Consider the following 26987-nt stretch of genomic DNA (forward strand, 5'->3'; position numbering starts at 1 on the left):
ATAGCTCTTCACTTGGGATAAATGGCTTGGCAATTAGACCGCCCAACTTAGGTCGCTCAACCCAAGATTCTGACGAGTTTCCTCATCAAGATATGCCTAAAAGAGCTCACCCAATCTAGCACGTGGGTTACGAGATGTGGATCAATCCCAATCCAGAGAGGATTCTCGATGGAATATCGAATCTTCCCTAGAAGAAAAGTATCTTGCCATATCCCTGGGATATAACCAATATGTGGAGTTCCCATAACCGAGACATTCTCCATATTCACTTTCCTATTACAATTCTTACTATATTCAAACTCCTACCAGCATTAAGAAGCTACAAAAGCGTGACTCCCACTCGATGGCAGCCATCTTTAGCTATAAATTAACCAAGTAAACCCCCCTTCAGAGGGATCTAAACCTTTTCATTCTTACTAGAATTATCTATTTGCAGAGAGATCTGACTTAGGTATCGGAGAGTCCCACACTGGAACAGCCCAACACTCACTTTCTTATGCCCGTTCCTTTGTGTAGGACCCAAGAGCAGCCTAGAACTATTTCTTACCGCAACAGGTTAGTGATATTTTTGAAAATGTCCAAGGGAAACATGATATTTTTGAATCGAGCGTTTTATGTTCCAACATGTTGGTTTTCATTAGTTAGGCTATGGTTGGATCCCAATAAAAGAAAAAAAAAGTTTGAAATTCAGGAGAAAGATAAGACACATAAATCATTTATCTTGTCATCATGATTTTTGTATTAGTACGCTTATTTATTTTGTTTTTTTCTCATGACATCCAAACACAGGTTTCAAATATGCAATAACATTCATTTGCACTGAACAAAAAATTCTCACAGTTTAAGCTTCAAACTTGCAGCTGAAGTCCCCCTGGAAATTCTGTCTCTCGAGTGAAAGAATGTCAATGCGAATGTGTTGACGAGTCTTTGTATTTTCCAGCTGCGGTTTGTAACAGCAAACAAATGAACGATTGAGATGCAAAGGGGGAGATGTGACGGCCAAACTAGGGGTGTGGGAGATTCCGTCCCACCCTGTTGGCTATGTGACCTTCCACCCCCACCCCAAAAAAAAAAAGGAAAAAGAAAAAATTCGACGCAACATCGTATAGTGCCGCTGATACTGCCTGTGCATGCACACCCTAAAGTGAAGGACCGTTAGATTGGTATCTTTATCTGGGCCTACAATCCTCAGAATACTCTTGTACTCGAGGCGTGGGCCGCGTGGCACTGGGTCTGTGCACGTTTGGCAGAAGCTATCGTCCCATGGACGGCGTGAGCATCGGTGCTGCCGTGGTGCTTCTTATGTTGCGTGTGTGAAAGGGAGAGGGGAGAGGGGAGAGATGGCCTGCCTTCACGATCACAACTGCGAGGACCACGATTGTTCTTCCGATTGGTCTCTGTACAAGCACATAGACCTCCCTAAGGTTCGTTCCTTTTTCATTTTCCTTTCCATTCTAGGAGTTTTTGGTCTGTTGATTGATACTTTACTTTGAAAATTGAAATGCTGATGACCCTGTTGCGCGAGTTATGAACTCACACTATTTAACGATCGATTATTGCCTATTTTATTACCTTTCCTTATTGTTTCAATGGTGAATGAAGCAGTACAACGAACTGTAATTCGCATTCTAATTCCGTGCTTTACTGCTTGTTAACCTGATTGATATTGCTTAAGTACTTCGTTTCTGTTCAATTGTGTGCCAGTTTAAGTATCCAGGGAAGCATAAAAATAGGTTTCTGAAATGGTTGTGTAATGAAATTACAACTCATTCCAACTCAAATAAGTCTTTTCCCATCTAAATGAATCTGGCTATATGGATCTGCAGTTGGATACATGGATACTGTTTCGCCACTCCTCTGTTTAAAACCATTTTTATACATTAAATTAATTTGTTTTACTGGTATAATAGGAATTCTGTAAATGAGACTTTTTCGATGGATATAGTGATGAACTACTCAAAAATAATTCTCATTCAAACTACTTGTGTGGGCAGCATTATCCTTTAAAGATGCTACAGAAACAACCTTCTGAGAAAATAGTTATTGTTACTATAGCAAGGCCATTCCTATCTATATGACTGTATTGATGATACATGAAGAAGTTGTTAAAGCATGAATTAATTAACTAATCCCCTTCAAATATCCACAGTTGGCTTGCTTATTCAAGTAACCGTAACTGGCAATGCTTGCAATTTTTTTGTTAAACTTGAAACTTGGGAGATGACTAGATAAAATGAAATCTTAATTTGAGTCTGACCATTAATTTGCTGCTGTATCACAATACCTTGCCAGTATTCAGTATGTTTAATCTTTCATTTGTGAAGATATGGTATTATTCAATTTATATTTTACAAATAAATGTAACTAATACCTTAAGAATCAGAAAGGGGTTTTCTGTTCATAATAATTATATTTGTTTGAGAAAAACACTGCACTACATTTTATTTATCCATTTACTTGCTCATCTAAAAGAGTTACTTATTATTTCTTCTGAATTTTTAATTGGTGTATATATATATATATATATATATTTTGCAGTGTTTCTCATGCTACTTGAGAGTTGGTGATGTTAATTTTCATTTGACCATTTTCCCATTAATTTGTCTGTAATTCTCAAAAGAAAGATGATAACTGTTTCAGGTGTCGGCTTTGAATGAAGCCGTATCAGGAAGTGTAAAGTCAGTTTTTAAAGCTTGGGAGCAACGTCTGGATTCCTCCATGGTAAGTAGCATGCATGATTTTAGCTCATCTACTTATGTTAAAGTGTACTTGTTTTTGTACTTTTTGCAATTGTTATTATTAATATTATTTTTTTGGGGAGTTGGGGGGTGGGGGAAGGAGGGGTTAGTTGGCAACTTGGCATCAGTGCCGGACCATAAATGCTGTCGCTTTTTTAGCTAACTAATACTTGAGGCACCAGCTCTATGAATAACAAAAGCAAGCCCTATTTGTTGAAATAAAAAATACAGCCACCTGTTCACTCAGGATTCCATACAAGCAGCCAGATAGCCATCAACAATGTCATAAATTACCATTCCACTTGCAATTCATTGTCTTCAAATTGCTACAGTATAATCCTTTCTTCAAGGCCTTGTCATCACATATTAGTCGGAGCCAGTTAGCTATTAGCAATATTATAAATCACCTTTTTCCACTTCTTACTCATCATGTTAAAACCTTCCTTTCTTTCTGGAACCCAATAGGTCGGTATGTTTTATCCCTAACCATGTATTGGATTTTGAGAAAAGAAGTTTTTTTTTATTTTTTTTTTTATTTTTTATTTTTTATTTTTTATTTTATTGTTTTATATAAGTAGTGTGTATTTATTAAGTAGAAAAAAATAAAAATACAAGGGGAGGCAATCCCTACAACCCTCTTTGGCAGATTAGAAGAAGGGAAGAGGAATGCCTAAATCACACAAGACAGGTCCTACAATAACAAAAGGAAAAAGAACTGTGTGCAGAGGCACTAGAGTCTAAAAAACACTTATGATCAGTATCCTCTTTCACAAAATCTCTCAACTCACATGGAAATTTTAATGGCCATAGGATATTTTCTGCACTAGTAGGAGCTAATGAAGCCAAAAGATCAGGCGGCCTATTTAATTCCCTCCAAATATGTTTAAACTCCCTTCTAGTCAAAGACCGAGCTAACTGAAGAATCTTCCTTTTAATTACCTGAATGTCCCAAGGTCCTTCAACCACTCCTGTTAAGATATCCATCCACTGCAAGCTTTGAATCTGACCGAACCGAGACCTCCTGGATGTTATTCTCTATACAAGGATCTATTCCTCTTAGAGTAGAAAGTAACTCCATGTACAGAACTGAAGCAACATTTCCCCACTCCTGTGAAGGCTAAAATGGGTGAACCTTTAGCACCTCGAATAAAACCACCATAAGAAGCATTATCTTGACGTAGGGCACCATCACAATGTAAGGCAAACATACTACTTGGGGGCCAAACCAGGAACAAGCTAGGAATCTTATTAATCAAGTTCATACAGATTCCTCAATTATCAACCAAAATCTGATTGCGAGGATTGCATGCACCTGAAAATTGTAGACTTGAGCATCTAACTTTACTTCCTCCCAATTGCAGCAAGAATTTGTGGTCTAGTCCTTACTTTATTTCTAAATAATCTGAAATTCCTTTCTTGCCAAATGTGCTGTATCACTCCACAAAAAGAAAGTCTCCCGATAACCCTTAATGGGTCCTCTTTATTAAATTCATATTTGACCCAAATAGCGAGATCAGTGATTTGACTCCATTGCCTTCCATTCTGAGAGCACAATGATAGCAAATCCTTCCAGATAGCGAAAGCAAAAGAGCAATCCCAAAATAGATGGTCTCAGTCCTCACTACCAGCCCAACAAAATACAAATTGTGAGCTAACCCCACACGACTACTCCATGCAGTGAAATAGAGTGCCTTGGGATGTTACCACTAAACTACACAGAATCTACCCAATCCACTTGAGGAGCCCCAGATCTTACAACTTTCCATGTCGATTTGGCAGCGAAGATCCTTGAGGGGTGTTCTTTCCAAACTATTAAGTCCGAGTCATCATGATGGAAGCGTGGGATTGAGGGGAGGGTTCCCCAAACCTTCATAAGCTCCCTAAAATTAGATGGGGTTGGGTGCCAATCTCGCTCCCTTATAATTTCCTCCACCTTTGCCAAGCGGGAAGAATCAGCATCATATCAAATCCTATCTCCGAATCTTCTTAAAAGAATTCCAGATGGGTGCAGTCAAGCTAATAATCATATCAAATCCTATCTCCGAATCTTCTTAAAGGAATTTCAGATGGGTGCAGTCAAGCTAATAAAATGATGCACAAAGGCTCCATCTTATCTCTATATTTAATGATTTTTCTGTAGACCCAAAAGGGATTACTAATAAGCTTAACAGTCCAAATGGAATCATTTTTATGGGTATCTATGATAAATCCATTTAACCCAAAGGCTTTTCCTATGTGAGGCAATCCACCATATTTGTTTCATGATGCTCGCCACGTTCATCTCCTTTATACGCTTAAGACTGAAGCCCCCTTCACTCTTGGGTTTACATATTGCATCCCATGAGATGTAGTGGAGCTTTTTCTTGAGCAAAGGACTAGACCAGAGGAAAATTGGAGAAGATAGATTCCAACTTGGAAATGATATTACTTGGTAACCCAAAGATGCCTGACCAATAGATACAACATCCTTGGATCACCGAGGAAATCAACTGAAGCCTTCCAGCATATGATAAAAATCTCACTTTCCATCCTTCAAGCTTTCTGCGAACCAGGTCAAAAATAGGGTCAAAATCCCCCATACTCAAACTTCACTGAAATGAGAGGAACACCAAGATACTGGATTAGTAAAGTAGTGTGCCTGAATCCCATCAATTCCAATAGTTGCACTCTACTAAGCTGGGTAAGGCCCTCTAAGATGATAGAGGACTTAGCCCTATTGAGTTGCAACCTAGAGAAGGATGCAAACTCTTTTAGGGCCACCATACTAGCTGTGACCGAATCACGAACTGCCTTCATGAAACTCATGAGATCACTCACAAAAGTGAGATGGGATATGTGACTGGACTTGCAGCTCAGGAGGAGAGTTATTTGTCCATCAACTTCTAATTTCCTCATGACACCAGAAAATCTCTCTATGGCCATAGTAAATAAGGAGAAAGAGGTTCCCCTGCCTTATATCTCTTTCTCCCAAATACCCTGCCTGTGTTTCCATTAATAAGGATGGAAAAAGGAGAGGTGGCACAAGCTTTGATCCTCCCATGAATTTTAAAGGAAAGCTCGTCCTCTCCATAATCTCAAACATAAACTTCCTACTTAAGGAGTCATAGGCCTTATGAAGATCAATCTTCAAGATTGCAGTTGGAGTTGCTCATCTCTGCTCAATGCCCCTAACAATATCATGACATATCAAGATGTTGTCCACAGTTGATCTTCCTTTGATAAATGTAGGCTGGTTCTCACTCGCCACCTCTCCAATGACATCCCTTTCACCCCCCTTATCATTATAAATATCTTCATATCCAACTAACATTCCTTTGAACAAAAAAAATCTATTTGAGGGGCAAATGAGAGATATTTTCTTCCATCACAGAGAATTATTTGATTTTTGTAGCCCAAGGAATTTCCATGATATATCAGAACAATCATTTATATCTATGTCATACATTTTGCCTCTTTTTCTATGATCATATGTGGGATTCTAGTTATCTTCGTTAACATCCCCAATTCCTCATATTTTACCCTCACCTATGCACGTCATGAGTGGCCCCTTCGACTATGTGCTAGAATCCCCAAAAGCTTATTAGACAACTCGTCAAGGCTGAGATCTGATTATAGTTCCAATCTTGAGAATCTTCACATCCAATTACATCAAGAGGGAAGATGAATACCCTAATTCCTAAAATTATTGGAAAGGGAGAAGCCGACGTCGGACACTTCCAATTTTTAACTGGATCTACCCCCCCCCCAAAAAAAAAAAAAAAAAAAAATTAATAGGGAACTTCAGCATGTAGTTACAACTAGAAAATTCTAGTGTATTTATTATGCATTCATTTATTCATCTTTTCAGTTATGTCAAGTTGGATTTTCTAGATATAGAAACTTTGTAAATAAGGAAAGTTCTGTTTGTTTAACTTTTAGTTTGGTTTATATCTGTCTTTTAGTTTTGTCGTTAAGTACACTACTATTTTACTTGGGGTTATTGCATTCTCTTCATCTGTTTCCATTAACTATTCCAGGAAATTTAAGTTTTTGGTACCATGTGGAACAATTTTCAACCTGATAAAATTTTGAACTAGAGAACATATTTATTGTGTGAAGTTCTCTTTTGATGTTCTTCATCAAAGCAGGGCTATTTGGAAAGCAATGAAGGTGACCCGGAGTTACTTGTTTTTATCCCGTGAGTAACCACCATTGTTATCCCATTTGTATTTCCTTAAAATGATGACTTTATTGAATCTCCAATCTTTCTGATTACCTATATCTGTTGTCTATCATCAAATTCTGTATCAAGTAGAGGCCTGCATGCGTATGGAAGAGAATTCGGATTCTGTATCCTATAAAGGCCTAACAAGTTATCTTCTCTCACTTATCTATGATAAAACTTATTTATTTATTTTCCCCACTTTTTTTTTCCTCCTCCTGTCTTTTTTTGGGTGGTTGAGGGAATTGGAATAAAGTGAGAAGGAGTGGGTGAAAAAGCAAAGTTTTCATTTCCATAACCTTGTTGTGTATGGTTAATTCCCAGTGGGGCCTACTAGGCGCTAGTGGGTCTAAAATTGACCACACAGTCCAGACCGTTGCATAGGGCGAAAGAAATAAGGTGCATAGCTCACTAGATTGGTTCTGATATAGAATTTTCATGTTCTAAATCTCTGTTTAAGTGGATACTGGATTATTTGGGAATTACTTATGTTTCTTTGCCTTGTGCTCTTTTAAATTTTCAGAAGGCTCACATGTATCTGTTGTTATTCATTTATTGGTACTGATTGTGCACAATAGGTTTACTTCCGATGTTAAGATTAAGAGTATTTCAGTTGTTGGTGGTGCTGATGGGACAAGTCCTTCAAAAATGAGAGCGTAAGTTTTATCTGCAGGATATTGCTCATTATGTGATTTTGTTTCTTCTGTGGTGATCAAGTTATCATAGCTAGAGATGAATGGTACAGATATTTCTCATTGTATTAGTGATTGTCAATGCCAACCATAAAATCTGAGCAAAGAACTCTCCTGAGGTTTGATTTCTTAGTAAAATTTCTTCTTTCACCGGCCAAGGCTTAGTAAAGCTGTGATTTATTTTGATTACTTATCTGCAGCTGTTAGTTTTGTTGCATGTCCTAGTTTAATGAAAACTGTCATTGTTTCTTGTAATGTGCTCAAGATTTCTTCTGCATGCACTTTTATTATCTGGATGCAGCATATAGTGCATAGTATTTGTACTTATCACTAAGAGTACCTTTTGAGTGGCATTTACTTGATCAGTTACTTCTGGTAGGCAGTTGATTCCTTTATAAAGTTGATGTGGATGGAAATTGATCATGTATTTGTTTTTTTTTTGTTTTTGTTTTTTGTTGGATGAATAAATAATTCAATACCAAGGTGAGAAGAAAATACAAGGGAAAAACAGAAAATTACAAGCACCAAACAAACAGAAAATTACAAATCTACAGCTACTTAAACAACAAAACTACATTAGCAAAAATCATCAGCAATGACCAGCAACAATAGGGGGGTTAGGGGGGGGAGGCCATAACCCAGAATGACATCAAGTGGGTTGGAGGAAGTCAACTTGAAGGTTGCAAGAGGCAATGATATAGGAATTTCTGGGGGTATTATGGACTGGTTTATTCTGAAGGGAAGAGGTTTTGGACTTAACATCAAAGTAGATAGCTTTCCAAATCTTATCAGGAGAACGGGATATGGGAGTCTATTTATGGATGTTACGTTCCATCCAGAGGTGGTTGTTATAGCACAAAAAGCCAATTTGTCGACAGTGTCATAGATGGTGGAACCGGAGAAGGTCATATCAATCCAATTCCATTCCCTATCAAAAGGAAGAATGGGTCTTCTGTTTTGTCAGCATTTGGAAAGGACAACCTTTCAGAGATGGGAAGAGAAAGTAATGTAGACTAGGATAGGGAACTAACCAAGTCTCAATCTGCAGGAACTTTTAATCCAAGAACAATCAACCAATCCCAACAATATAACAGATCAGATTACAATATTCAGCAGAACAAACCAGAACAGTAATCAATTCTCAATCAGAGAAATATCAACCAGAAGAATCAAATAGTAATAGGCCTTGCAGTACTTCAAATAGACTCAAATCAGTCTAGTAATATTCACCATAGTCCATAGGTCAAAGCAAACAGCAGAAAACTACTCAGACCTATCGACCTCAGATCTGGGCAGGCACATTCACTAAAAGACAAATTGGGTGATTTCCAATATCTTCAGATTGGCTGTCCAGAAACAGCCTTAATCAAGGTCGATCTTCTCTTAGATAGAGATGAAGACTCGACCAAAAGTGTGGCCCAAAACAAGGCCTAGGTCTACTCCTACAGGCAGAGGCAGATTGCAGAATCTGCCGAATTTCTGGGCAGAAAAGTTAAAGTAAATACCTGGACTGTTTAGTAGCAGTAGACCTTGAAATATAGACCTGGAAGAGAAGAAAAAAATACACTTAGAACCCTTCTGGACTTCGCGCCCAAGGAGTCGCTTGGATCGAACACCAAACCCTTCTTCCTTGATCAAACACAAAGAATCCTCTATAGAGGCCGGCGGCGGCAGCAGCAGCAAGTCTTTTTTTTTTTTTTCATAAAACAAAATCGTGGGCATGAGTAGCAGCCCTTCTTTATTTATAATGATGGGGGTAGTGTTTACAAAATAGAAACTCAAAAGCTTCTAAATATTGACTTACTAAATTACTAACATGTAGTTACTAAAGCTGAAAATTGTAGACAACTAAAATTAGAAACTAACAATGACTGAAATTAGAAACTAATTTAAGACTTGAAAATAGAAACTAATTAAGTGACTAATATCCCCATCAGTAGCCCAAACCGTGGGCCATTAAACCAGACCTGGTCGACCCTCTTCTTCCTTCTTGAGTAGACTTTCAGATCTGCATCAGAAAGGGCAAGAGAAGAAGAGGTGAGGGATGTCCTCAATGCCCTGGGGACAGAGGCAACAAGCAAGATTGGCTGGGATATGACGGTGAATGAGAAAAGATTGGGTGGTAAGCAGTTGGTCAGACATCGCCATAGAGGCAACAAGCAGGATTGGCTGGGATATGACAGTGAATGAGAAAAGATTGGGTGGGTAAGCAGTTGGTCGGACATCGCCATATAGTGAAGCTATGCTGGGGAATTTGGTTTTTGAACCAAACAACCTTATACCATGGAACCACTGGGGAAGGGGTACAGATAAAAGACCAAGCAGAGGGGGATGAAAAGGATTTGTTAAAGGAGGGGAGCCAAATACATTTGTCATCTCTTCCTCTGTGCCCCGGGGGAAGAGGGGGAAGTCTAGACCAGAGATCAAGGAGGGGACCAACCAGAGGGAGAAATAATAGTAGAGACAGAGGCATTTGGAGGAAGGCCAAAAGAGTAGATGACTCTAGGGGAGATAAGAAGGGAGAGGATGCCAGATGGATGCCAGGGGTCTTTCCAGAGGGAGATAGATTGACCATTGCAAATAATGAAGGAGATGGCATAGAGGGCAATGGATTTATGGTCAAGAATTTTTTGCCATATTCGGGAGGCATCAGGAATAGAGGGAGCAGTCCACAAGGAATTAGATTGGAGCAAACCTGAGTAAATCCAGTCAACCCAAATGCTTTTGTGTTTGGACACAATCTTCCATATGAACTTAAAAATACCAACAGAGTTGGTGGTTTTGATTCTTTTGATCCCCAGACCACCTTCAGCTTTAGGAAGGCAAACCTTGTCCCAGCTTAAGGGTCTTAGGAATATAGAGAAAGACCCAAATATTTCACAGGCCCCAAGCGGGATACCAAAGAGCTTAGAGAGGGAGTCTCGGACATCAGGCGGGATTCCAGAAATGAAGATATTGGACTTGAGGAGATTAATACTGAGCCTGGATAGGGATTCGAAAGATTGAAGGGCGGACATAATGGTGGAGATAGAAAGAGGGTTAGCTTTGGAGAAAATTATGATGTCATCAGCGAAAGCCAAATGAGAAAGGAGGGATTTACATTTAGGAATGGGAGAGATGTGGTGGAGATCAATGACAAATTAGATAGAACGAGAAAGGACTTCCAAGGAGAGAAAAGCAAGGGGGGCGTCCTTGACGGATGCTATGACCTGAGGGGAAATACCTAGTCGGGCTCCCGTTCACCAGAACGGAGAAACGGGTGGGGGGGAGGAAATGCAAACCTGGATCCAATGAGCAAAAGATTGCAGGAAAGCCATTTGAAGAAGCGTATTGGAGATGAAATCCCAGCTAATGGTGTCAAAAGCTTTGTGGTTGTCAATCTTGAGGAGGGCTGTTGGGGCATGGGACTTATGGTCGAAACCGCGAACGATCTCATGACAGCGCATAATGTTATCAGAAATACTCCTACAAGCAATAAAGGCCGATTGATTGGGACTGGCGAGGGAGTCAATGCCTTTCTGAATCCTGTTGGCAAGGATTTAAGCAATGAACTTGTATAGGAGGTTGCATAGAGAAATGAGCCTGAAGTCATTCATGGAAACCGCACCTTCCTTTTTAGGGATGAGATAGAGGAAGGTGTGGTTGATCCCTTCAATTTGGATTGGATTAAGGAAGAAACTCCTCACAGCATAAATGAGATCGTATCTGATGGTACTCCAACAGGTAGAGAAGAAGCCCATACTTAAGCCATCAGGGTCGGGGGCTTTATTGGACTTGTGGGATAGGATGGCCGAGATTATTTCCTCACTGGGGATGGATTGGAGAAAAGGAATGGAATCAGTGGGGATAGACTTATTAAGGAGATTGTGGGGGATAGGGGTAGGGGTGAAAGGGTGGGACTGAAGAGCCTTTGGAAGTGAGAGACAGCTTCAGCCTTGATATGGTCCGGTGAAAAAAGATCAATCCCGGAGGAGGAGATGAGATCGGGATGGAATTGGCATTATTTCTGGCTTTAAGGGAGCGATGGAAATAAGCCGAGTTGAAATCTCCTAATTTAAGCCATTTGATCCGGGCTTTCTGACAAAGAAAACTTTCTTCCTGGTCAAGTAGCAAGGATAGATCAGAAGTGGCTGCTTTCTCTTCCTCAGCAAGGGTTGGGTTGAGGAGATCCTGCTGAATTCTAGACTGGATGGAATGAAGCTTGTCTCGGGCGGAGGAAACTTGGGAGGAGATATTCCCGAAGGTGGAAGAGTTCTAGAGCTTTAGGGCAAGTTTCACTCTCTTAAGTCTGGTGGCAAAAGAGAGGAGAGGGGAACGAGGACAAGGGGTGTGACTGTGCTAGGCACTAAGGACAAGGGAATGGAAGTCCGGGTGAGTAGTCCACATATCAAAGAATTTGAAAGGTTTAGGGCCAAAAGAGCGGAAGGGAAGGACGTGTAAGGAGATGGGGCTATGATCAGAGATCCTTAGGAGACCAAAGCTGGCATGGGAAGAGGGGAAGGAGTCCAGCTAAGCTTCATTAACGAGGGCTCTGTTAAGCTTACAGGCCACACGAAGATTGTCCGATCTTCTGTTGTGCCATGTGAGCTTGACACCAGACCATCTGAGGTCAGTGAGATTAAGATCATCAATGCAGTCATTGAAAGAGTTAACAACATGCGAATCAATGGGGTTGGCCTCTGTTTTTCATGGCTGAATCGAATAACATTGAAATCCCCAACAATGCCCCAAGGTCTGGGGCCCAAAGTGTTAGAGAAGGAAAGGTCATCCCAGAGAGGGGTCCTGAAGGATGCCCTGTTGTGGGCGTAAACAATAGAGAGGAAGCATATGAATGGGCCAGAGTGATGAGAGATAGAGATTTGGGTTGTTTGAGCCGAGGAGGAAAGACAGGATATGGTGAGGAAGGAGGGGTCCCAGAGAATCCAAATCCTTCCATTCGGGCTGTGGAGGTAATTGGGAAGGAAGGACCAATTGGGAGCAATTGACGAAGCAATACGATTTGCACTAACTTCCAGAACCTTGGTTTCTAAAAGGCAATAGAGGTTGGATTGGGAGGAGCGAATGAGAGATCTGATTTTCGCTTGTTTAGCTGAGGAATTAAGACATCGGACATTCCATATGGTCAAAGGAATCATTAAGAACCAGATGGTGTGGGCTTCGGACACTTGGGATAAGCTACGAGGGGTGATGGGGGTGGGGAGACCAGTGGAGGAGGGGGGTCGGCGACTATACCCAATGAATGGAGTGGTGGTGGATGTGGATGAGGATCTGGTGTTGATGGAAGTGGTTTTGGGTTTCTATTTTCTAGGAAGCACAATGGTGGCTTTGGTGTTGATGGTATAAGGTGTATTAGTGCTGATGTGGTGTTTGAGTTGGTGTAGGCCAGGGGTGTCAACCAAAGATGAGTTCAGAGGAGTATTCTGGGTTGAATGGCCTATGGTGTTCAAAGATGCATTCTGAGAAGTGTCAATGCAGGCTGGTTGAATTCCAGTGACCAAGGGACTAGACCTCTTCAAAAGGGGCATTGGGTTGGAGACCACATTAGCGGAAGAGCAGTGCTGTGCTGAGGGTACATCAGGATCACTGGGGAGAAGACTGATCAGGAACTGAATGGTAGTGGTCTTCTTGGACATATCTGGATTCAAATTGGGGACAGAGGAGCCTTCAGAGGCCAATGCATGAGGAGAGCGCAAACCGTGGTGGAGGAAGCGATTGGGCCTTCCAAGGCCAGGCGAGTGTAGATGTCACCGAGATCTTTAGTAGAGTCCGTGGGGTTGGCAAATGAGGTGACCTGAAGGGTTGATGGCAGGACCGCAGAGTACACAGGCTGCAGGGCATCAGCAGCGGAAGAGAGAAAGGTCTCTCCGGTTGTTAAAGTCCAGGCACTATCTGTAGTCGGATCACCGGAGACGACGATCAAAGATAAACCAAAGGCAGGAGACTGTCCATCAAAATCACTTCGACAGAGAGCAGTGACGGGTAAGGAGGAAAGGTTAGATGGATCGGGATGTAGGTTAGGTTGAATAGGCGGGTCGGGTATAGTGTTAAGAGAGGTAGGTTGGTTTTTCGGATTGGGTTGAGGGTTTATGGGTGGGTGGTATGGTTGGGTTAGGTTGTGGATTATGGTTCATGGGTTGTTTTAATGGGTGGTCGGGTTGTAGAGATTGCCTGGATATAGGGGGTGGTCTGATGGAAATTTGGAAAATTGGTTTAGCATGTGAACTGGGATGAATTGGCTTAAAGGAATAAAATCCGGTTCAAGCGTGGACCGGAAAGGCTAAGTTGTGGTAGGATGGATAAAAGGAGGAGAAAAGGGCGTAGAAGGTTCCACCAACGAGGAAGAAGAAGTAGCAGAGGGTTTCGTACCAGGGAGAGGCAGTAGAGGGGGGAAGATTTGGTTTGGGGATTGGCGCAAGGTCATCCATGAAAGTTGATCGTCCAATCTGGCTATTAAGAAGCTGAGGATCTAGTCGTGGAAGAGACTGCTCAGTGGCTGTGTCATTTTCAGACGATCCCAAGATCGAGAATGGGTTATACCCACGTGTAGATCCTCTGTTTTTTTTTTTTTGGTAATTTCTTCTTCGGCTGACAAGGGTTTCTCTGGAAGATTCCAACTGAGAGATAGGGTAAAGACGGAGCATCTATGGCGGTCATATCTTGATTGCAGTGGCTGGAAGGGATGTCGACAGTAACTTTCGTGCATAGGGACGTTTTATGCCCAAAGCAATTGCATGAGGAGCATAGGGGGGGGGATCCATTCATAGGTTACTTCTTGATTGAAAGAGAATCCCTCGCCATCCATCACTGTAACAGAAGAAGGTAACTCGGTTCCAGCTTGCACTTCAATACAGACTCTGGCGAAGGATAGTCTGTCCATGGTTTTAGTTCTCCTATCCGAATAAAAAGGCTTGCCAATGAGAGAGCCAACTATGCTAAGTCTCTAAACACACCAGAAGTGGAGGGGGAGGTTGGGAAAAGAGACCCACAAGGGAATGGAGGAAGGCTCTGTTTTGGTGAACGATGATTGAGCTTCCCATTGTCTCACAAATAGTGGCTTCTTCCCAACATACCAGGGGCCTCCATCTAAGACGAGAGCTTTGTCCGCTTCATCATCGAAGTTGAAGACGATGGTTCCATTGTCTAGCATGTAAATAGACACAGAGCACACCGGCTGCCATTGTTTTAACAGTGAGGCTTTGACCAAAGAGAAAGGGGGCCTGCTTCCAAGAAATGACCCAATGATGCAGTTCTTCCACTTAAGATCTCAGAATCCAGTAGGCCAGGCAGACACAGACTGATGGGTGGAATCATGGATGACCGGAGGGTGAAAGTATAGGGTGTGGCCAGTCGAGGGATGGGAGGAGGAAAAGGGGTTCTCGGTGGGGGTGGGGGAGGTGACAACAGAGGCGTAGGATCGGTTAATAGGAGGTATCGACTGGGGTGGAGAAGGCGGAGGAAGCAAGGGTCAAGGAGGGGGAGGAGGCAGGTCGCAGGGGGAGAGAGGAGGTGCCGGCAGCAGAGGCTGCCGGATGGGAGGGGGCATAGTGTGGGGTTATGGCATAGGGAGGGGGAGATAGCTCACAGACCAATTACACTCAGAGTTGATAATGTATTTGTTTTATTTAAGCATGAAATGGAAGAAATAGAATGCTTCGTTTTTTTCATGTACTTTGTCAAACAGAACTTGATTGATTTCCAATATATGATTAATGGGTAATCATTCCTCAAACCCATCCCAGCCCCCCCCCCCCAAAAAAAAAATGAAAGAAAAACTTTTAGGCTTTAAATTTCCAAAGAATCAACTCTCTCATATTTTCCTCGAATGTATATAAAATTTCAAAATATCTGTGGTTCAATCAGAAATAGCTTGGAGAATATATGTGGCTCCTAAAAGTGTTATTCAGTTATTAATTCTGTTTGATTTTTTTGCTTAGGTTGTCATACATGGTTTTACCATTTTCTTTTCTTGTGATGCAATCTGTTTATGGATTTTTACACATAATGTTGCAACTTTTCTATTGTTTATCTTCTTAGCTGTGGCCAAATTTGGGAAAGAGCTTGTATAGTTGGATAAGTTACTTGTGCAATTTTTTACAGAAGATTAATTTCTCTTTCAAACCTAGGTTCCTTAATCGAGATGGTATCGACTTCTCAGATGCTCAGTCTATGCAACCTGTTCAGGTATTTACCTCATCTTAAGTTGGTGGTGGGGTTTACCAATATGTTTGATTCATGTGAGATAATTCATTGTTTGTTTCAAGGAGTGGGACTTGGTAGAAAATTTTCAAGGATTGTTGGAATTCCAAACGAGGTAGTTATACCCTCCCTTTTTATTTGATATACCACATCGCTTACATATATAATTTAATCACATTTTTCCTTTATCATCCTCCATGATAAAGCCGTTATTAAATATTGCCTTGATGTGGGTAGGAGTCAGATTACATGCTCTATGGTTGGATAGGGACAAATAGCTGTTTTAAAATTTCCGGGTTATTTTATTTAATTATAGTCAAAAAGTAAATTATACCATATTGATGCAGATGAGTCACTTGAAAGGTTTATTTTATTGGAAATAAGCCTTGGGTTGGGTTATGTAGGTGTTGGAGTTTTGATCCCATGGGTTTTCTTTGTAATAGATATGTGTAGAAAGTAGGAAAACGAGATTTAATTAATTAGTTTAGTTAGAGTCCTGTTTTGAGTTTATTATCTTTGTTATTTCAGTTTTTTAGTCAGTTTAAGTTTCCCAATTAGTTAAGGATTAGGTTAGGCCTTTCCTTTTTAGTGTTTTTTTAAGTCTTCCATATAAGTTTGTAAGGGGCTACAAAATGATACAAGAATTTAATTAATGAAATTTTCTCTTGCTGTTTGCAAAGACTTTCCTGAGATAGGTTGTGTTCATCAACTGGGATAGTTGAGGGTGAGAGACCTGGGTTGAGATAGCCATTCACCTACCCCCCTTTCTTCGGAAGCCAAAGTTCACATTCTTCTTTTCTGTTCATTGTTTTACAAGTAAGTAGTTGTTTACTTTTGTTATCATCCTTCATTCTCTTGTTCTTGTTGCTGTCAAGCAAATATTATTCTTAATTTTATTCACTAGAACCCTAGTTTTTAGAAGCTTAGATGTTGCATGTTTTTTCGGATTAAGCAATTCAGCCCTCTGATTGTATCGGTCAAATCTGAATATAATTCTGTTCTTCCAATTCTGCCCCTACCTCCATTAAAGCTGCTATTTAGGTCATTCCACACCTGAAATTGAATCCGTTTTCGTTACCTATTTAGGCTACTGATATTGGATTAGCTTTTACATCTGAAATCAGTGATTTAGCGTCCCTTTCTGAACACTAATTTCTGTGATTAAATTGCTATTTTACCCCTTTCCTAGAGTTGTCAGAATTTCTCCATAATCTGGATTTTTATTCTCTGTTTTTTATCCTGTTTGGTTCTGTTTTATTCCTTTAAATCGGTACTACATCAGTTATTGAATTTTATGGTGGGACATGTAAATTATTTTGAGTGGGTGTTAAATCTGTGGGATGTGTAATGAATTGCATTTATGCTTCTACATATGAAAATACATGAATTTTTACTCCTTAAATCAGTCAGGTACAACTTATCGGAGACAAAAAAAAAAGCCAGGTTCAACCGTACAAATATATTGTTTACCATGATAGAATAGGTTTCGATATTCATTCATGTCTTGCAAATAGGGAGGGACTAAAAAATAATAATAAATAAAGAGAGAGAATTCAGAAGTTCCACAATCAGATGTAGTATATACTGGCAGTAGTACTTCATCCATCAAGAGTCCATGCCTAATTGTGTGTACTTCTTCAAAATTTCCTATGAATGATCAAACGATATAAAGCTGAAGGAATTTGTTTTCTCGTTGAATATTTGTATTAATATTCTTTGCAAAACCTACATTGTAACTACTGTGAAGCTGACTTGTCTTCAATGTAAACTACTTTACATGTCTAGTGAAGAATTAGAGAGAATGTGACTTGTATCTAAACTCGACACAAGCCTCTCTATTTATAATGAAAACAAAACCCCAAGGGGCTTAAGGGTCCGTTTAAATAAACCCCTAAAACCCATTAACAAATAATCCATTATTACAACACTCCCCATCAAGTTGGTGCATGGATATCACACATCCCCAACTTGCACAAATAGAATAAAGTTTTTTACTACTAAGTCCCTTTGTAAGAATGAATGCTTGTTGATCTTCACTTTTCACAAAAGGAATGCAGGTATAGCCTTGCTCCAACTTCTCCTTGATCAAATGCTTGTCAATCTCAATATGTTTGGTGCGATCATGTTGAACCAGATTATGAATAATGCTGATGGCTGACTTATTGTCAAGATACGACAACATCAACAACTGAACAAAATACTAAGATCCTGAAGGAGACCCTGTAGCCAAAGTAACTCACAAATACCATGCGTCATTGCTCGAACTCGGCTTCTGCACTAGATCTGGCCACAACTGATTGCTTCTTGCAATGGCATGTAACCAGGTTGCCACCAACAAATGTACAGTAACCTGTATTAGAGCAACGATCATATGGAGAACCAACTCAATCGGCATATCGTATACACCTCAACCCTCATGTGATCAGAAGGGGAGAGAATAAGATACCATTCCCTAGGGCTGTCTTCAAGCACCGAAGAATACGAAATACAACTTCCCTATGAGAGGAGCAAGGGTCATGCATATACTGATTCACCAGGCTAACTGCATGAGCTGTGTCTGGTTGAGTATGGAATAAATAGATGAGTCTTCCAACCAACCGTTGATAATGACCCTTATCAACCGGTTCACCCTCCTTGCTTTTGAGATAGGAGTTTGCCTTAATAGGTGTATCCGAAGGCTTACAACCTAACATTCTAGTCTCAGAAAGAAGATCCAAGGTCTATTTCTGCTGGCAGAGAACAATACCCTTAGTAGACCGTGCCACCTCAATCCCAAGGAAGTATTTCAGCTTCCCAAGATCTTTAATCTCAAACTCCTTACCAAGATAAGCCTTGAGCTTAGAAGTCTCATCTGCAGCATTATCAGTAACAACAATATTGTCTACATACACGATCAAAATAGTAACCTGGTCACCCACCCTTTTAAATGGACAGGGTATGATCACATTACTCTGAGTGAAGCCAATTGCTATTATAACCTAGTGGAACTGACCAAACCATGCCGTGAGAGATTGCTTCAAACCATAAAGAACCTTGTTTGCACACCTTGCCTTGGGTTTCCAGACTAGAGTAGCATGGTGGAACATCTATACACACTTCTTCTGTCAACTCACCATGAAAAAATATGTTCTTGACATCCAGTTGTTGTAGCTCCCAACCAAGGTTCACTGCACATGAGATAATAACTAATGTATTCATCTTGGCAACAGGCAAAGGTCTCCTAGTAATCTATCCCATAGGTCTGAGTGAAACCTTTGGCAACCAGCCTTGCTTTGTACCTGTCTACGGTCTCATCAACATTTTATTTTACTCTACGGTCTCATAGACATTTTATTTTACTGTAAACACCCATTTGTATCGTTTATGTAGTGGGAGAGCGATTAAGTCCCATATGCTATTCTTGTGAAGGGCCTCATCTCCTCATCCATTGCATCCTTCCATATAGGCTCTACAGCTTCCTGCCAGGTCTAATGAATAGAAACAAAAGATGCAAAAGCATGATAGGAGGGAGACAGAGCATTATAGGACACAACATTGGATATGGGATGCTGAGTACAAGTCCTATTACCTTTTCTACAAGCAATAGGAATATCAAGGGACTGATCAAAGTAAGAGGGAAGGAAATACCTGGGAGACTAGACTTAGGATTAGAGGCCAGTTGTGGAGTAGTGTAGTGTGATTGGTGGTGTTAGTTCTCCTTTTCTTGTAAGAGAACACCTATAACTTCTACTGCTGCACAGATGGCTCCCCCTAAATGGGAGGTAACTCCCCCTGAAGAGTTGAATGGTATTGCCTCAGTCTCATAGAATATCACATCCATGGAAACAAAGAGGTGTCGAGAAGGAGGATGAAATCATATGTAGCCCTTTTAAGTGGGGGAATACCCAATGAAGATACACCTGAGACCCCCAAGCTTACCTGGAACCTGATGATTGCGAACAAAACATACTGAGCCAAAAACCTTAGGAGGAACAACAAATGTACGTGAACCACACAATATCTCCATAAGACACTGGAACCCCAGCATGCAGGAGGGCATAATATTGATGAGATTGGTAGGAGTAAGGACAACCTCACTCCAATAGGGGGGCAGGAACCTGCATCTCAAACATCAAAGAGCGAGCAACCTCCAACAGATGAGGATTCTTACGCTCTGCCACTCCATTCTGTTCCGTGGTAGCCACACAACTAGTTTGATGTTAACAAGATAAGACTGAAACATCCCATCCATATACTCCCTATTATTATGTTACACCCCACCCTTCCTAAGATGCCGATGATGTGACTAGGACGCTTATCGCCGTCTTACAAGTTACAACACTGCCAAGATCTCTGAAGCAGTACCTTACCCTCACAATCCACAACAAAAACCATTCTAAATCTGGTGCAGCAGAATAAAAGAATATATATAAGCACGTTTGTCGAACTGAGGGATTCCAAAGATGATAATGTTATCACAATAACCAAGTTATCTCAAAATTTAACATCAAAACGTATATCATAATAATTCACAAATAGTACATCCAAAAAGATAGTGAATGATAATGGACAGCACAATCCACAATCACGGCCAAGGATTAAAGTATCGGTGTCGGTCGCCCAAAATTAAGATACGTATCGGAGGTTAGTGTATCGGAGATATGCTAAAGATACGCACATAAATGGATATAAAACACTTTTTTATACACTTTTGCATAAAAAATAGTTAAAAAAAGCTATATATAGCATGTATTAAGCATAAATGCTAAATTGAGAGTATCGCAATAAGAATCCAAGGTTTGTAGTTGTCCCATAAATGTAAAATCTTTGTTCCCAACCTTGATTTCCAATTTAGTTAGAGAGAAAAAATGGCTGGCAGCAACTTTGGAACAAAAACCCCTAAAAAAATCGTGTTTTTTTTTTTTTTAAATGACCCATCATGGCCATTATATGACCGTAGCGCATTGTATCGGTACGTATTGTACCGTATTGATATGTATCAGACGATACATACTGATATGCACCAATACGTACTGATACATACTGAAACGTACATTTCACCTCGAGTTTTAATTTTTCATATATTATTGGTATGTATTGGTGTGTATCGTATTGATGGGAGAACCAGCTTCACGACAGCCACAACATTCATTCCAAATTTCAATTCTTCAAAAAAGTTGAGTTTCACTGGTGAATTACAAGGCTATAAAAAAGAAAATCAAAGCATAAATTGGTAACTAAGTAAAATGGAAATTAGCCTATTTAGCAACTAAAATAAAAATCAAATCTAAATAAAAGACTGCCAATCTAATTTCTAATGAATAAAGGAAAGTAAATAAAGAACCCAAATCAAAGAGATCCCTTCTAAATCCATCGCCCAACTGCATCACAATGGAACTCCTTGAAGCATTTAAAAAACAGACACAACGGGTAGGGCCTCGAACATCAGAATGAATCACACCAGAAGGAACAATACTTCTATTACCAGAGATAGGATAAACATTTCGAGTTAGTTTTTCCAGAACACATGCATCATAATTAAATTGGTTCTGAGTATTATGTTTAACTAAAGCTGGAAATAATCTAGATTAAGTGCCCCTATGGGGGGTGGCCTAGACAACAGTGTCAACTAACAAGTGCCAAATCTGAAGATGTATAAAGAGCCTGTGTGGGTCCATTGTCTAGGTAATAGAGACCACCACCCATCCTACCACTGCCAATCGTTACCACATCACCAAGTCCTGAAACAAACAATTAGTAGGGAAAAAGGTGACTTTGCAGTTTAAATCCATAGTGATGCTACCAATAGACAATAAATTAGTGGAAAGGAAAGAGACAAATGAGGGTGAGCACTTAATGGAACCCAGTCCAGCAATGGAGACAAAGAATCATTAGCCACTTGAACTTTGGTTTTACCTAAGGATGGACAATATGTAGAAAAGAAGTGGGCGATCTGGTCATGTCATCTTCTGTAGCCCCAGAATCAATAATCCAATTCTGGGGAGAAATTGATGCACAATGACCACCGAAAGCAATACCTGAGTAGAGTGCGAGGCAAAGGTGGCTGGCAAAGAGGAGGCGGTAGCACAGAGGAGGTTCCTTTCTGAGTCAACGTATGATGTAGTATAGTCATATCGTCATTGGAGAAGCACGGGGTAGTATATACACCACCTCGGAAAACTAAGATCATTGGGGTCACGGTATACCCCTCCAATATGGAAAAACTTTTCTACCTACCCAAACCCAAAATAGGAAAAGGAAAAGGGTTGGGGAGGTGTTCTCTTACCTTTGGAAGAACTGGCAACGAGGGGGAGTGGTTGGGGACCTTCCTTCTCTTCCTCCTCCTTTTTCCCCTCTTCCACGACTTTGGGTTGTGAAATGAGCCCTAAGGCTCATCTCTTTCTATTTATAGTCAAGGCTCACTAGAGCCTGTTAGCCTTGTCCAATTTACTTAATCCAAATGTTGGGCCACGGGGATCCACCACCTTGGAGTCGCAAGGTGTAGGAGTGAAGTAGGTAGGTCCTATGTAGTGTGGGGACAAGGGTAAAGTTTACATGTACAATGGGTCTCATGGGGAAAGAATGCATTTTTGGACAGCAATACGCACCGGTTGATGGTTTCCGATAGGTCATTGTCCAACCGATGGGATCTAATAGTGGATAGTTCCTCCTACTGAACTGAGCTGGTTTTCAGGTATTTTTGCCTACACCTTGTATGGTTCCCTAGGGGCTTGTACATGGCTATTTGGTGATGTTTATACCGTGCAAGAAAGGTCAAGTGGGGAACTGTTTGATCACTTACCATCACGGCTTTGAATCCCCTCCAATTTGACCGGCAACACCCACACTGGCACGAGGGGTCTTTCTGTCCTTTGAAGCCATGGACTGTTGCTATCCATAGGTCACCGGTGCTAACACTTTTTGGTGCATCACTTGTTATTTAAAGTTTAAATTAGGCCGGATTTGAGTGCGGGTGTAACATAGTTTGTCATACAAATCTGGGTAGAAAACAGGGTTCCAAACAAGGAAAAAGCCCCTTGTGGGAAGAAGCTCACCATTGAGGGGAAAAACCAAAGGGAACCAAAATAAAAGAGGGAGAGAAACCCTTTAAAAAGAGCCATTGGAGGGAAGAACCCGCAAGAAAGAGAGAGAGAGAGAGAGAGAGGCGGAAAAAATAGAGAGCATGAGGGATAGACCCCGAGTGGAGAGAGAGAGCCAGTAAGAGAGAGTCGTGGGAGAGAGAAGAGACCGTGAGTGGGAGTGATGCAGATAAGTCACTCAATGTGCTTATTTTATTGCAAATAAGTCTTAGGTTGGGTTATGTATGTGTTGGGCCTTTGATCCCATAGATTTTCTTTGTAATGAGCCATTTTAATGAGCTTAAAATATGGGTAGAAAGTAGGAAAACAAGATTTAATTCATTAGTTTAGTTAGAGTCCTATTTTGAGTCGATTGCCTTTGTTATTTCAGTTTCCTAGTTAGTTTAGGTTTCCCAATTAGTTAAGGATTGGGTTAGGCCTTTCATTTTTAGTGTTTGAGTTAGTTTTGACTCTTCTATATAAGTTTGTAAAGGGCTACAACATTGAACATAAATTTATGAATGAAAAAAAAAAAAAAAATGGCTTATGTTGTTGTGCTGTGGGATGCAGTTGGGTGAGATGCATAAACCAGAGGGTGAGATACCCATTCACTAATTCTTCTTCCCCCTTCTCAACACTCCATCGAATTCTCCTTCTTTTTTTTATTTTCCTTTTACTTGTTTGTTGTGAGAGAGTGTTTGAGAGCTAGAACCAAGCCTATTGGAGGACATCTCTATTCAGTCAGAATCTCAGATCCTGCTTGGGATTAGGATCACTTGTGATTCTAGTCCTACATTAGGGAGAGAGGGGCAATGAGGCGGTGTGCAAGAGTGAGGAGAGGGGCGGTGGTGTGGTCTAGCGCATGGAGGCAGCGGTGGTAGGGTTAGGGTTTTAGAGGAGAAGAAGAAGAGAATGGTTTATCTCTCTAACCTGCTCTGATACCATGAAGAATTAGGGAGAATGTGACTTGTGTCTAAACTTGACACACGCATTTCTATTTATAATGAAAATAAAACCCTAAAGGGCTATAGGGTCCCATTTGGATAAAACCCCTAAAACCCATTAACAAATAATCCATTATTACGTTATCCAGAATAATATGCGTTGATGGAAAGTTTAAGGAAGTTTCTTGATTTTTCATTATTTATCTGTAAAATGGGGAGTGGATCTGAAGGAGGTTTGTAAAATGAATATCACAAACTAAGGATTTGTACTGTAAAATTGACAAGGAGATATGAAGAGTAAAGGATCATAGTGCTCAACAAAGCCTGGAGCATAATATGGTTAACTGCTGAAGTTTCTGTTATATGTATTGATGGATCAAGTATAGTGTGTCTTCGGACACTCACATATTGAACACTGATTAGCTAATGAAGAAGAATTTGTTGTGTTAGTTACAAGCTTGTATTTATTTCCAATTGATGTATTATTTCAGTGGGTTACTTATGCTGTTGGTATGGTCTGAAAAAGGCTGGATTAAGCTGAATCTTATCATTCTTAACCGAAGTGGAGTGTTCATTAATTTCCCAACTATGGAGTAAGAAAATTATAAGATAGGTGGCTTGTGAAATTGCTGAAATTTTGAGACCTAGCATATGTCTCAGCACATCTCCGGATACAAATTGGTAACGGTAATCTGTGAAGTGGTAAAGTACAAATCCCTAAGCAATAATCAGATGCATAGTAATGTGCTCATAAGGAATATTTTGGTTGTAACCTTGAAGGGGAACATGAATGTGGTGTCACTTTTCCATGAATGTGGTGTCACTTTTCCAATGAACCTTCTGTCTGCGTGCTGCTGCATGGAAAATATGATATAGGGTCTTGATTATGCTTGATCTATGTAGCTTCGTCTCTCATTCTCTATTATCTGATGTTATCTTTAAACTCAACCAGATATTCTAGATTTCAAGGTGTAGGCAATCTCACTTTGCATTTCCCTGAAAATTTTGGTGCTGAGACAACTCAGATACACTATATTGGCTTGCGCGGTGAAGCCACTCAGGTAATCTTCTAGCTAAAGAATACAAATATCCCAGAAGAAAGGATCTTTTATGGATGAACAAGTGCTTTTTTAATGGTATAAATCTTTTTCCTGTGAAATACAGTTAAAGAGGGATGTTGTTGCAACAATTGTTTATGAACTTATGCCTAACCCATCAGATCACAAGTAAGTCTCTGTTTACATCTCCATAATGTTCATGCTCTGGTTGCCCTAAACTTTGGTTTTTTGGTACTTGATACTTTATCAATCGTATCTGTTTACAAGGATACACTTCCCTCCTGATCCCTGTCGTGTATCATGGACATTGCTTGCTTTTTAATCTGTTCAACTTGCTTTAAAATATCAGACTTCACCATGTACATAGAGGCGGAATTTTTTTTTAATGGAATAGAAAAAAACTTGAATAAAAAAGCTTCTACATCCATAGTAAGAGTTAGATTAAGAATACCCAATAACGCTGCCCTAGTAGCAACAAAAACAGTTTGAGAAGTTACAAAACAAACATACCATTTTGTTTACAACAAAAATCTCGGATACGTGGGAGAAGATCAAATAGATGAAGTGCCCATCCCTTCAAGTGACCTTGTAAGAGCCACGAACAAAGGTCCATACTATCTGTCTAGATTTCTATCTAGTGGATTCCTTCTTCCAACGCTCAGAGCAAACCCTGCAGGACACCTTGGGTGTTTGATGCCAGCAGGTCCCTTGAAACAACCACAACTCAAAGAGACCAAATGAAATTGGAATTGGAAAATAAAGTTGCTGCCCAGCCAGATGTGACAGAACCACATCAACATAACCATCACAGATGATAACAGCTTTGTTTCCAAGTGTTAAGGCTTTGTACTGATCAAGAGACCAAGTCTTGGATCAGTATGCAGAGGTTAATAAGGTGAAGAACATGGGAAGGTGAGAAGAAAGGCTTTGAAAAACCACTATATTTCTATTAAGCCATATAAAATAAATGGTTATTGTTGAGATTAAGATAATAAGGTTAACATCAGGTTTAAATAATATAAGCAGTGGGTTAAAGACTCAATAATCAATAACTAAAAAGGCACGGATATGCTCAGTGTGTAATCCTAACGGACCAGCAGCCCATATGTGTTTAGCGAAGGTGCAAGAGAGTAGAACATGCAAAATAGTTTCAGTATCTGCATAATTGCATTATTAAAAACTTTCCAAACGAATTCTTTTCCCCGAGTGTTACAGCTTACAAAGCATGGATATTTTTATTTTGCACTTCCACATTGTGTTTATCATTATCTTGCCTAAAGACAGTAACTCATGAGAAAAGAAAATTTTATTGTAACATTACAGATGTACTCTGATATTTTGTGAATTACAATGAGTTCTATGGCTAGAATTCTGCATATGGAGGGAGTTGTCTCGATTCTTTTGCAATTTACTTGTTTGTTTCACGCACAGGACGCGGGCTGAGAGTGGCGGGGGCCTTTCGCACTGGAGTGAACAGTAAATAACTGGCAACAACGATGCTTCATGTTGGAAAAGGGCTCGGGTTCTTCTTTAATGTACTCTTATGTATGTAGATGCAGAAAATATGTCCGACTTCTCAACATTTTATGACATTATTATTTTTTGACTCGATGGAATCCAAACATTATGGTGATGTTGATAAAGAAAGATGATCAAAAGGAGTTTGAAAACCCATGCTTGCCACCACTGGATAGGTCTGATACAGCACTGTCAGGTTCAGCTTTAGGTACTTGGAAATATCAAATTATGCTAACTAGGATTCAGATAACACCAACCCATGATTATTAATCTGCAACTCAATTCTCTGTCATCACCTGTCCCTTGATCCAATCATCTCCCCCTCCTCCAATGGAACGAAACTTGGGCTGGTACCTGGGTTGTTGCCAAGTAGCTGCAACCCTCGTTAGCAGGCAGGCAGGGAGGGAAATGGAATCCCAAGAGGGTATTTTCCACCCTTGCCCCTGATTTCTATTTTCCTGGTATGCAGATAACCTCACACTGACATCATGGGGAACCCTCTTCCTACAATAAAATATGGAAGTTGAAGCAACTTGAAAGAAAACCATCTGATGACAGTGGTGATTCTAGAATGACTTTTAG

The 26987-nt window shown here is 40.2% G+C and overlaps 1 protein-coding gene across 2 annotated transcripts; it reads left to right on the forward strand.

The window, feature by feature from the left end:
* The first annotated feature begins 1184 nt into the window (after window positions 1-1184).
* Window positions 1185-26557, forward strand: LOC122076767 (PITH domain-containing protein 1). 2 transcript variants are annotated; one of them, XM_042642295.1, is made up of 9 exons: window positions 1185-1424; window positions 2641-2721; window positions 6863-6915; window positions 7518-7595; window positions 15755-15812; window positions 15893-15942; window positions 24782-24890; window positions 24994-25055; window positions 26319-26557. In XM_042642295.1, exons 1-9 carry the CDS (start codon window positions 1341-1343, stop codon window positions 26365-26367), a joined length of 624 nt encoding a protein of 207 aa, XP_042498229.1. In that variant the 5' UTR covers window positions 1185-1340; the 3' UTR covers window positions 26368-26557. The 2 variants fall into 2 exon arrangements, with proteins under 2 accessions (XP_042498229.1, XP_042498230.1); XM_042642296.1 differs by having other exon boundaries at window positions 1198-1424; window positions 6866-6915.
* Window positions 26558-26987: the final 430 nt, after the last annotated feature.

This window comes from Macadamia integrifolia, chromosome 4, assembly GCF_013358625.1.
Source record: "Macadamia integrifolia cultivar HAES 741 chromosome 4, SCU_Mint_v3, whole genome shotgun sequence".
In the NCBI taxonomy this organism is placed as follows: Eukaryota; Viridiplantae; Streptophyta; class Magnoliopsida; order Proteales; family Proteaceae; genus Macadamia; species Macadamia integrifolia.